This window comes from Hipposideros armiger, unplaced genomic scaffold (assembly GCF_001890085.2).
Source record: "Hipposideros armiger isolate ML-2016 unplaced genomic scaffold, ASM189008v1 scaffold_61, whole genome shotgun sequence".
In the NCBI taxonomy this organism is placed as follows: Eukaryota; Metazoa; Chordata; class Mammalia; order Chiroptera; family Hipposideridae; genus Hipposideros; species Hipposideros armiger.
The window spans coordinates 375,105-386,863 of record NW_017731411.1 but is presented as its reverse complement, the minus strand read 5'-3'; the positions used below and the strand labels follow the sequence as shown (position 1 = coordinate 386,863).

The 11,759-nt window shown below is 43.7% G+C and overlaps 1 protein-coding gene across 7 annotated transcripts in view; it reads right to left on the bottom strand.

Annotated features, from left to right (window-relative positions):
- The window catches only part of ARHGAP44 (Rho GTPase activating protein 44), a 174,420-nt gene extending 163,291 nt beyond the window's left edge, over positions 1 to 11,129 (bottom strand). For all 7 annotated transcript variants that reach the window (XR_002123895.1, XM_019641507.1, XM_019641503.1 and 4 more), the window contains exon 1: positions 10,718 to 11,129. Coding sequence is in view for 6 of the 7 variants with exons in the window: in XM_019641507.1 (XP_019497052.1) it covers positions 10,718 to 10,770 (53 nt within the window). In the remaining variant the exon portion in view is untranslated. The remainder of the gene's footprint in view (positions 1 to 10,717) is intronic.
- Between the last annotated feature and the right edge of the window lie 630 nt (positions 11,130 to 11,759).

The following is an 11,759-nucleotide window of genomic DNA, read 5'->3' as shown; positions in this document are numbered from 1 at the left end:
AAGATAAAGGAAATATTGAAATGAAGACATTTTGATGACATTAAGGATGTCAAGGGTAATACAACAACAGCTCTGATGGCCATTCCAGAAAAAGAGTTCCAAAGTTGCTTTTAAGGGTGGACTAGGCGCTGGCAACGATGTATAGCTTCCCAAGGGGAGTACTTCAAAGGTGACCATAGTGATATTCAGGAATGAGGTATGTAGCACTTTTTCTAGGATGAGTTCTCGAACTTAATTGTCATATCATGTGTGTGTGTAACTAATTTTGACATGACAGTGTATATCAGCAGGAGAAAAGTTTGTTATCCTAAAGATGCTCCCCTCTGAAGGATCTATGAAAATCTATAGTTACCCTCCCATGATGGAGACAAAGAATGACCTCTTAGCTGCATGATGGAGAAGAGGGCAAGGCAGAAGGGACTGTAGTAAGCAGGAGTACAAGAATGATTTCAAAGACAGTCAATAGGAGACAAGAGAGATAACATTCCTAGTTAGTCAAGTGGTAGAGATGCCCCATCCCCATCTCTAGTCACATCCAGGGGAGCTTTGCGACTAGTTGTAGCCAAAGAAATATGAACAGAGGTGACATCTGTAAATTCCATCCTCAGGCATTTAAGAGCTAATACGCCATCTCTACATTCTCTCTTCACCTTTAGCAGTGACAGAAAGCTATATATTGAAATTGGGAAGGGAGTGGATGTGGGTGTGAGGTAGGGGGTGGATGTAGACTGAATCCATGGAAGAGAGCTACCCTTGGGAGTCCCCTGATTCCCATCACATTTCACATGAGCTTAAAATAAACTTTTGCTATGTTAAGCCACTGACGTTCCAGAGCGCATGGATTACCATTGCAGAGACTAACCTATCCTGACTAATACAACATGGAAGACTAAAGACTAGGACAATAATAAGTCCAATGAAATCAGAAGGAATTAATTTTTTAATTAAAATTTTTAAAAGAATTTATGACAAATAGAAGAAGAATACACTGATCAGGAGCTAATAAAGAAAAAAAAGATCAGATTAAATCTAAGAGCTGATTCTACAGGATGTGGGGAAGAAAACCCTCTGGCAATGTTAGTTATGGTGTATGTACAAGGAGAGAGAAATGCAAATTAGGATGATAAAGGAGCTACAACTATATACTCAAAATAGAGTCTATTAAATTTTAAAATCATAATAAAATAAATGTTTTTCTATAAAATGTTTCTTAAATGACACAGGAAAAGAAAGAAAACATAAATAGTCCAGTAACTATTAAGAAATTGGGAAAACTATCAAAACCACCTCTAAAAAAGGTCCTGGAAAAGTTGTTTTTAACCTTCAAAGAACTACTTCATGATTGCACAGGCAAGGTACACAGTAGACAGTTAATTTTATACTGTTTTCAAAACTTAACAAGTATAACCAAAGAAAAAAAATTAGATGCTCTCATTTATGAATACTGAATGCCAAAATCCTAAATAAAACACCAATAAGCTAAATCTAGCAGAATATTAAAAAGTACATACTCAAGTAAGAATGATTGCAAGAAAACAAGTAGAGCTCAACTTCAGAAAATTGACTGAGATTCAAGAACCTAAAACACAAGCTCTTCATGGGTAGGAACTCTATCTTGGTGTATACTCAGCACAGAACACATTGCTTGGAACATAGTCAGTGCCCAATAAATATTTATGGCATGAATTATTGAGTGAATATATTAATAAAAAAGGAGGAAAACATGATTATCTTTAAAGACCATGGTAGTATAATTAAATTTAACTTTGGCACCAAAGAAAAACTCAATGTAAAATAATAAAATTATGCAGTATGTAACATGATTAAAAAACAAAATCTCTCCAATTATCATGCATATTTCCATGGAGACTAATAAAAGACATGGATGTCCATATATTGCCACATATTTTAACATGGTTCTACAAGTCCTAGACAATGCAGTTAGTCAATAAAATAAAATAAATATAAATACTGAAGAGGAAGAAGCAAAATTATAAAAAATGTGATTGTCTACCTGGAAAATACAATAGATTCAACTTTTCAAAAAGTACTTAAAAGTAATGAGATAGTTTATCAAGGTAGTTAAGATAATTATATAAAAGTCAATAACTTTCCTCTATCCCAGCAATAAAAAGTAAGAAAATATAACTTAACAAAAGATTCCAATCATTAAGGCTACATTAATGACAATGACAAATTACCTAAAAATAAAAACAAAATTATGCAGGAGCTAAATGAACAAAAATCATTTTATAGGATCATAAACAGACATGAGTAGACATACCCTATTGCCAAAGGGGAAGAATTCTCATTACACTCAATATTGTAAAAGTGTCCATTTTCCCCATCTTAATATATATATATACACACACACACACACACACACACACACACACACACACACACATTAAAAAAAAATACTGAAGAATAAACAAATGAGAATGGCCAAGAAAATATAACCAATTCTCTCTGATACAGGAGAAATTTGTACATTAGCTGTGGGTAAGGCACAGCAAGATCCTTAGGCAAATTTAGTGAGTTCTAATTACCAAGTGAAGGAGTTGCCCTGGAGGATGCTGGGATGAGGGGCCTAGACTGACTCTATGCTCCTCCCACCCAAAGCATGGGACAAACCAATCCACCACTGCTCACCAGGGCAGCTGAAACCACCTCAAATTCCTGCCAGAACTGACAGACAGGTCAGAGAACAAAGTAGAAATCCTAAATATAGATACAAGTAGATAAAATCGTTTAGTACGTGATAATGACATTTCAATATAGTGGGTATGAATTACATCATTCAATTTGATAGTAGCGTAACTGTTTGACTAAAAAAAAACTATAAATGTGACATCTAACTCATACCATACACCAAAATTAATGACAGACAAATTAAAGATTTGATCGTAAAATGAAATTAAATAAATGGTAATGAAAATGTATGAATATTTATGTAATCTTGGGCTAGGAGCAGTGTTCCTAAGCACAATATTTAAGCACAAACCATAAATGGACAGATTAATGATCACTAAATATTATAAAAGGCATAAAACAAAATATAAAAGGGAAAATAACTCCAGGGAGTTGTATGTGGCATATGACAAAGCACACATATGTTTATTAAAAATTACCTAAAATCAATAAGAAAAGTTATAAACTTGAATTTAGAAAAGTGGGGCAAAGACATATGCAGGCAACAAATATTCAACATATTCAGAAAAGGAACAAATGTCCAGTAAACATTAAAAATGCTCACTCATACTAGAAATTGAAAGAGGAGAAAAGAGGTTTTTATTTTCATTCATGTGATTAACAGAATGTGCTGATAGGGTTGGGGAGAAGAAACTGACAATTCTACTGAGGATGAATATATATATAATATGTGTGTCTGTATGTATAAAATATACACTCACATGGTCTTAAAAACTCACATACTCTTACCCAGCAATTCCACTTCTACCTTCATCCTAGGAAAGCAAACCACTGAGAAATATTTGCTACATGATTAGCAAAAGGAAATCGGTTGACTATAATGGGATATTACATAACCTCAAAAAGTCATGCTGTAGAGGTATAGTTATGGACATGGGATGATTATTCACAAAGGAAAAAAAAGCACGTTGCAAAATAGTATACACAGTATGGTCTCTATCTCTTTTTAAAGACCATATAGACGCCTATTAAAAACTCAGAAGACTATATCCAAAATATGAACGGTAGTCTCTAGGTAATGAGATTGGTGATTTTTTTTTCCTTTTTGTCCATCCATAAGTTTATAACTTTCCTACAATAAACAAATATCATTTATGTAACCAAAAAGAAAGTTAAAAAAAGGAAATCCAATTCTGTGGGAAAATAAACATTTATCCTAAAAATAAACTCTAAAGTTGGAAAACGAAGGCAAAAACATTTGCTTCCTGGACAGAAAGGATAGCTTTAAATTGCTAAACAGGCACTTGTTTCCCAAAGGCAGTGGGGTTCCTGGTGCCAACTTACTTGCATGCCCTCCACCCAACAGGAGAGCCCTAACTCTCCTGCTCCCTGCCCTCAACCTTCTGTCTGACCTACAAGGAACTCAACAAAGCTGACGCATAATTATATTATTCGCTGTTGTTATCAATATAGCCTTTGAAATAACTTGTTCTTGATGGTTAACAAAAGGGATGCTTACTAATCCACTCTAAAAGGTACAACCATAAATTAAATTACTGTTTTACTCACATGGCTACTGATTCACTTTTTCTAGAGAAAAAAAGGCTTTGATCACCAATCATCATAAAAGAATATTAATTGATAAATTTCTTTGGTGGAGGCAAAATGCAAGGGGAACTCATTAATTGCCGTTGAAGAGAAAGCCTCCCTCACAATGACTTGCAGGTCTGGGATAACAGAATCCTGCAGGGGATCCAGGCAGCTTCAGGCTGACTGCGGAGTGCAGCCCAGCAGAAGGCGGAAAGCCGGCAGCTCTGCCCAGTCAGGAGCTTAGAAGATAGGAGCAAAGAATATTCTTTCCAGATCTGCTAGCCCATTCATCAGCTGGAGAGTACATTCTCTTATCTCTCGTGTATATACACCACAGCAGGTGGCACGGCATGGCTTCCTTAAAACTCCAATGAAAAACTTCACTCTGAGACCTAGTAAATGTGCACAGAGCTGCTTGAGGGACAGGTTTGGGTCTGCCTGGCAGTGCTGAGCTAACAGGAAGTCGCAGCAGGGCCTGTGTTGGTCTGACGGTCTAAGGCACAGTAGGGGAGCTAATAGGTGGGAACAAAGCCTTCCGATGACTAATGTTGAACTGGTTCTGACTTCTCCCTGGCTACAGACTGGGTCGTGGCTCCTAGGAGGGCAGGGCAGTGTCTCATAGAAACCTTCAAGGAAAAAATCCTCACTGGTTTCAGCAGCTGTGACCTGAGCAAAAACGCCTGCAGCACCAGCACTCCTAGAGGCTGCTGCATCCTCAGCATCTATCTCGGTCCCACTGCCCAATGCCTAAACCCTGCGGTTGTGTCCTGAGAGCTGCAAAGCAGCAGTGGTGCTCAGCTAAGCTGTGAACTGGAAACCAAGCCCACTCGGTGTTGCATGCTGAGCAGTCTAGGAATGGAAAATGGGTTCTGTAGACAAAACTTCATCTTCCACTCCCCAACTCAGTGTCTAAAACCAAAGACTCCAACCTAGCAGTCCTGCGGCCCCTCCCCCAGTTCCTCGCCTACTCTCAGACACCTTGAACATCACCCATTTTTGCACAAGAGCACAGAGTCCATTTACAGCCATCACTGGGCAGTGGCCCTTGGAATCAGTTTCCAAGAAGCCCTTGAATCTTAGGAAGCCATTTTTGAAGGATTGAATGGGGAAGCAGAAGAGGAAAATGACAGTGAACTTCATCAACCATTGGTTGAGCACTTGGTATAAGCCAGGTTCCCTTTAACCACATAATAGCCCTCTGCGTTGGGGACTGCGATGATCTCCTTTGTGCAGACTGAAAAAAATCATCTTCCTCACCAGATCAAAGTGCCGATTATACTGTACTTCCATTTTCTCTTTCACTTAGCAGGTCTTTACATTCCAGTTCAGGGCCTTAGTCCACCCACCACAAACCAAATGCCACTTCCAAGAAAAACACTCTATGACTTTCAGGGTGCTTCTCACCTCAACAACCAAAGACTCTCTCGAAGGTTAAAAAAAAAAAAAGGCATCATAAATCAGGCAAGAACCAATTTCTCCCTTAGATCTTGCTCTGTCCTTCCAAAGCCCAGCAATGCAGCTGTGCCTCACTCCTCTGAGCCCCAATTCCCATCAACAAACAAAAGAGGCGCAGTGTCAGGACCTTCTCCCATCTTTGAACTACTTCGCACTACACCCCTATCTAGAATACATGGATCTTTTGCTCACCCAGTCATTCAGTTGCCCAGGAATTCCAGAGAAACTACTATATGTCAAGCATTAGGGCACTTGCCCCGGCCCACAAGGAGCATAAAGTCTAGTGGGAAAGATACAAAATAAAAGATAAAAATTAGGGCCGGCCGAGTGGCTCATTTGGTTAAGAGTTGGCTTGGGAGAACAAGATCTGAACAGCAGGGCCACTGGTTCGGATCCAACATGGGCCAGTGATGCTGAACCCTCTACAGCTAAGATGGTGAACAACAGCTTGACCTGGAGCTGGGCTGCCGTGAGTGGCCAGCAATGCCGTAGGTTGCAGTGGGACTGCAGTGGGCTGCCATAAGCTACCGTGAGCTGCAGTGAGTGGCTGTCCAATGGCCAGCGACCAACTGCCTCAGCCGGGAAGAGCACAATGATCATAATACCAACATGGGCCAGTGAAGCGACGTTCTCCACAACTCGACTGAAGAACAAAAGGACAGCAACTTTGTTCCCCTTCCCCGATTCCCCAATAAAATCTTAAAAAAAAAAAAAGATAAAAATTACAATACAAGGATGGGGACGAGGGAGAAGAAAAAGGGATTAGACAGCATAAACAGGTAACTACAATATTGCCACAGGGATATGAAAGACAGTTCGGGGAATATAATTAATAATGTTGTAAATATTTTGTAGGGTGTCAGATGGTCACATGTCTTATTAGGGAGACCACTTCATGGAAGGGGTAGAGGCTTGAACACTGCACTGTACACCTGAAGTTGATGTTGTATAATACTGTATGTCAACTATAAGCGAATATATATATCGTCATGGGATGTGGAGTATAGTGTGGGAGTGGAGTCAAGGGAATTGTAATAGATATGTATGATATGGGGGGAGTGGGGCAGTGGATTGGGAGAGGGGGTTGTCACTTTGAGGGGTAAAAAGTATAACTATTGCACTGTGTTGTACACCTGAAACTAATTTAAAAAAATAAAATTAAAAAAAAAAGATGCTGAGGAGAGGGCAGGTCGTCCATGGGGGGAAAAAATTACAATATGATATAACCATAGCATGCCTTTACTCTGCACTGCAGTATTCCCCAAACCAGAGCAGTGCCTGGCACACAGGAAGCACCCAGTAAATACTTACTTACTGAATGAATGAATGAATGGTGCATGCCATAGTGCATACAGCCCAGTAACAGCTATACCATGTGCCCAGAGATACTTGGAGCTATTGTTTATTAAGCATTTCCCAGTGCTGACCACTGTGTTGGGCACTTTCAGAGGTAATCTCCTATCGGCACTGCCCACTACCACAGTGCAACCCTTATTATTCCCATTGTGCAGATGAGGAAACAGATGTGCAGAGTTAAGCTCAATATCCTGGAGTCAGTAAGCAACAAACCAGATCTGCCCCACTCAAAGGCCTGAGCTGCTCTGAACCATCAGGCACACAGTGGCCCCGTCTCCAAGGGCCAGGGAATGCTTCCCAAGGGATGGAAGGAAGTGAAGGGGCAGAGAGGGGAAGGAACGTATGCAACGACTGGAGAAGCAGACCAAGGAGGAGATGACTTTCCCAGTTAAATGCAATGGGTTTTTATAAACTCTTCTCACAGTTGCTGACACTCTCTCTACTCAGATGTGAGCGCATCAAGGGAAAACACTAGTAACTCCACTTAGAGCATGGCAATTCCTACATTGTTAAACTGACTGGATCCCATCCCAAGCAGTTTCATATTCAGAACTCTAGAACCTGCAACTTGTGGAGGGCAAGCTGGGAGAGGAGCTGTGAGTAGGAGCAACCCTCAAGCTCATCTCTCTCTCTTCCCTCAGAGAGGAAAGTCCTCACTTCAAAGACACAAAAGGATAAGAATTCAGGGCCTTGCTAACGCAGCTCCAATGAAGTGATCTACCAACCCCACACCTAAATTCCAAACTTCCAATCCTGTTGCTTCTACTAATTCGGACATTAAGAAGCAATGTTAGGATCATGCCTCACTACAGTCTCAATAAGATAAAGTAAATGCTGCCACTTTTATTTACCCAGGTGAACCCTACAGTAAACTAACTGTTTTAATCTTGTCAGTAAACATGAATTGAGCTCCAACTGTCTATAAGGCATTGCAATTATATATATATATATATATATATATATATATATATATATATATATTGGGTTGTCGTTAAAGTCATGACGTATTTTTTCTATGTTTTTCATTGCAAAAATGCATCATGACTTTTCCTACAACCATATGTGTGTGTGTGTGTGTGTGTGTGTGTGTGTGTGTATTGAGCATACAACAGTGATCAATGCATTGTATTGGGGGTAGACAGACAAAAAAAGAAAAAAAGAAAAAATAAGAGCACTTCAAAGAGTGATTAGTGATATGACAAAAATGAACAGGACAATGGTCTAGGGAGTGAATGGGGGAGGGAGAGCCTCTCAGAGGCCTTCCAGCTAAGACCTGAGTGATGAAGAAGAGGCAGATGAAAAGAGCACATGCTCAGCCAGACAGGGAAAGGAGGAAACCAGCAAGAATAAAGCCCCCAGACGGAAGCGAGCTTGGTGTGCTTGGGGCAGGGAAGGCCACTGTGGCTGCAGCACAGAGAATAAGGAGCAGGTGGAACAGAAGGAAGATGGAAAGACAAAGAGGGGTCAAGTCAGGTACAGTCTTGTCGGCCATGAGAAAGATTTGGGACATTAAGTGCAATGAGATGCCATCGGAGGCTTTTAACCAGCAAAGTAACATGAACTGATTTTTACTTTAAAAGGTTCACTCTGAATGTCATTATACTGGAAACATATTAGTGATACACAATAGTGAACTGGCCCTCACTTTACCTGATGCATGACACAATGGATGCCATCAAATAAAGAGACAGAATTCATCCACATGCCCTTCTCATCCACCAGAGTTCCAATAAACAAGTGGAAAGTACCTCTTGGTGACCAGCTGCTTGTACTTCCAAGAATGTGCTTTCAAATAAGACCACTTTTTCTGAAACCCAATTTCCCCTCTCCCTTTGTAATTCCCTCCACAGAGGAGGGTGAAAAATAAGGTTTTGTGTTCAAGGCTCACAAATCTTACCACTTCTAAACAAATTCTGAAAAGGGACACCAGAGTTGTGTTTTGGGGGGCTGGGAGGAAGCAGAAACACATTCCAACATTTCGATTCAAACACTGAACTGAAGAAAGCCAAAGACCAAGAGGGACCAGCAACCCAAGTCTCTAGTCAGGGGCCTAGTGATCACTTGGTTGGTCTGATATGATGACTGATGCCAGCGTGCAGGGTGATGCAGAAGTCAAGACCTTAATACAGGTCAGCTTGACTGTCATCTACTGAACACCAATACAGGAAAACACTATTTCGCCAACCAATATATCAAAAGGCAGCCCACAGGAGGCTATATCTGTAGCAAGACCATGCCAGAAACCTGGGCTAATCTGACTCTGCTATTCATAAATTCTCCCTCATGTTACAGCACATGTGTTTGGGAAAAGAAAATGAATCCAAGTCAATTTTAGACATTGTAACTTGGAAGCCATCTGGAGTCCCTGGAAGCATAAGAAGCCATGGCATGCCCTGCCCTCAAATGCCCACTGTAATTAGGGCAGTATGCTTACATAGGAGTTCAGTGTCCCCTATTCCCCAGGGATGTCCCCACCCCCACCCTACCCGATGCCAGCTAAGGCTCCACTTCCCACCCAAGAAAGGTATTTGGTTTCTCAGTAAACCTAGTGGAGAGCCCTCGAGGTGTTGAGCTTGCACTTGAATTGCACCCAAGGCTGGGTTCTCTGCTTTCTGCTGGCTTTAGAACTGCACACCTGAATTCCTCTGCCACAGCAGCAACGGAAATCCCTCCCTAGGAGCAGAAGTTCCATGAAAAATCCCCTCTACCTGACAATCCTGTGTTCAGAGTATGTCTGGTTTTGGAAGAGACCCACCAGAATCCTTATGTAACGTTAATAGATTTTAGCATGCTGCAGAGCAGCTCCTGGAGACACTAGCCCAGATGTAGCCCATTTTCACTGTGATGACAGGGGGCTGGGGCTTGCAGCTTCCTGGGGCCTGGCTCTTTCTGACTGTGGGGGCTCTGTCCTCCTCCCCTACCTGGCTGTGATCCTCTGCTTATCTCATCTTCCTGAGGAGTTGGACATCCCTTTCTGCAGCTTCTCTCCCTCCACTGGAAACAGTCTTAGGACCAAGCCGACTGCAGCGCCATTCCACCAGCACTTTCCCTGCCCCCCACTCCCCCACCCCTTCGGGTCCTCTCTCCACCACCTAACGCCTGAACGAACCCAGGTGGAAAGAGATCCAGAATCCGGTACAGTCACAGTCCCAGAAAACAAACACGGCAGTCGGAAGGCTCAGCTCGGCCAAGCCAACCAGGCCCAGCACTTGCCCTGGACCTCTGAGAAGCCCTGAACTCGGCGAACCGGAGGACTCTTCCGAGAGCGACTGCGGTTCGGCTGCCTTCAGCATAATAAGAGCAAACACCTGTTTCCAGGAAGCTACGCTAGCAAAGGGAAAAGGGAGTCCCGGAGAAAGGCAGGGAGGACGAGGTGAAGGGGCAGCTGGGGACGCAGGTGAAGGATGCGTCACACTTTGCGCTTGGCAACCGGAGCCCGGGAGCAGCAGGCAGAGCATGAGAAAGGCTCCGAGGTCTAGGAAGTTCGTAGAGGAGGGGTCGCGCCTGCGAGCGGCGCCCCGAGGGGACCGGTGGCGCAGGGAAAGCGACGGCAGGGAGAGAAGGAAGGAGGGCAGGAGGCCAGGCGGGCTCCATCACCTGCGCGCCCCGGCGAATGCAGCCTCGCAGGCGCGCACCGGCCCGCGGCTGTCAGCGGGTGACCTACCTGCCTACCGTCTGGTTGGCCAGCTGGCGCATGCGATTGAACTGCTTCTTCATCTTGGCCCCGCTGCCGCGCTAGCCCGGGAGCTAGGGAAGGACGGAGCAGCCCGGAGCCCGCCGCAGGGTTACATGGCTCCCGTGTGGAGCCTCCGGGGCGACGGCAGCGGCACTGCGGAGCCTCGGGGAGCCTTCTGGCCCGCGCGCGGCTCCTTCCCGATGGCACCACCGCCTACTCCTCCTCCCGCCACGGCGCCTGCTGCCGCATCCTCCTCATGCGCTCCACGGCGCCCTCATAGTAACTCCTGGGGTAGCCTTCGGCGCCGGCCAGGTCCGCCCAGGATGTTCGCCCCCAGCCCCAGTCCCGCGCGGGGACCCGGGAGTCTCCGCAGGCTGGCTGGCCCGCTGGCCGGGGTGGTCCCCGCTGCGCCTGTGCGGAGGGCGCCGTGCATTCTGGGACTTGTAGTTTCGCGTCCCGGCGCCCACCTTTCCTCTGTCCAAAGTTTGCAAGCGCAGTGGGTTGCTGAGGTGGGAGAAAGCCGAGGCGCCACAGGCTTTGCACTGTTTTCCTGTGTTTCAAATATCAAAATGGAACCAAGAATATAACAGCAAATAAAGAAAGCGAGCATCTGTCTTTCACTGTATTTTAAGTGAATGTGAGGCGTTGCTGTTTTGGATTCACAGGAGAAAGATTTATGCTAGAAGGTACGTCGCTCATAAAATTGCAGAAGGTCACCTGATTAATGTTAAAGTGCAGGTTAAGCTTGGGGCACGGGTTGATGGTCAGATTTTGAACGAGGCAGAGTATGCATCCCAGAAGTTTGAGTCTTAATTGTCACCAAACCTAGTAGGTAAACTGAAGCCAAATAGAAGGATATAATGATAGTGGCATCGCACTATCATTATAGATGGGCCCCGTTTGACTGGGGCAACTTTCTTGAATGGCTTAGATTCCAGCCTCATAGCTAATCACATCTCCCTTCCACCCCAGGAGACCAAGGGGCATCAGCTGTGGCTGACCTGGAGTGTCCTACACAGCAGTATCCCAT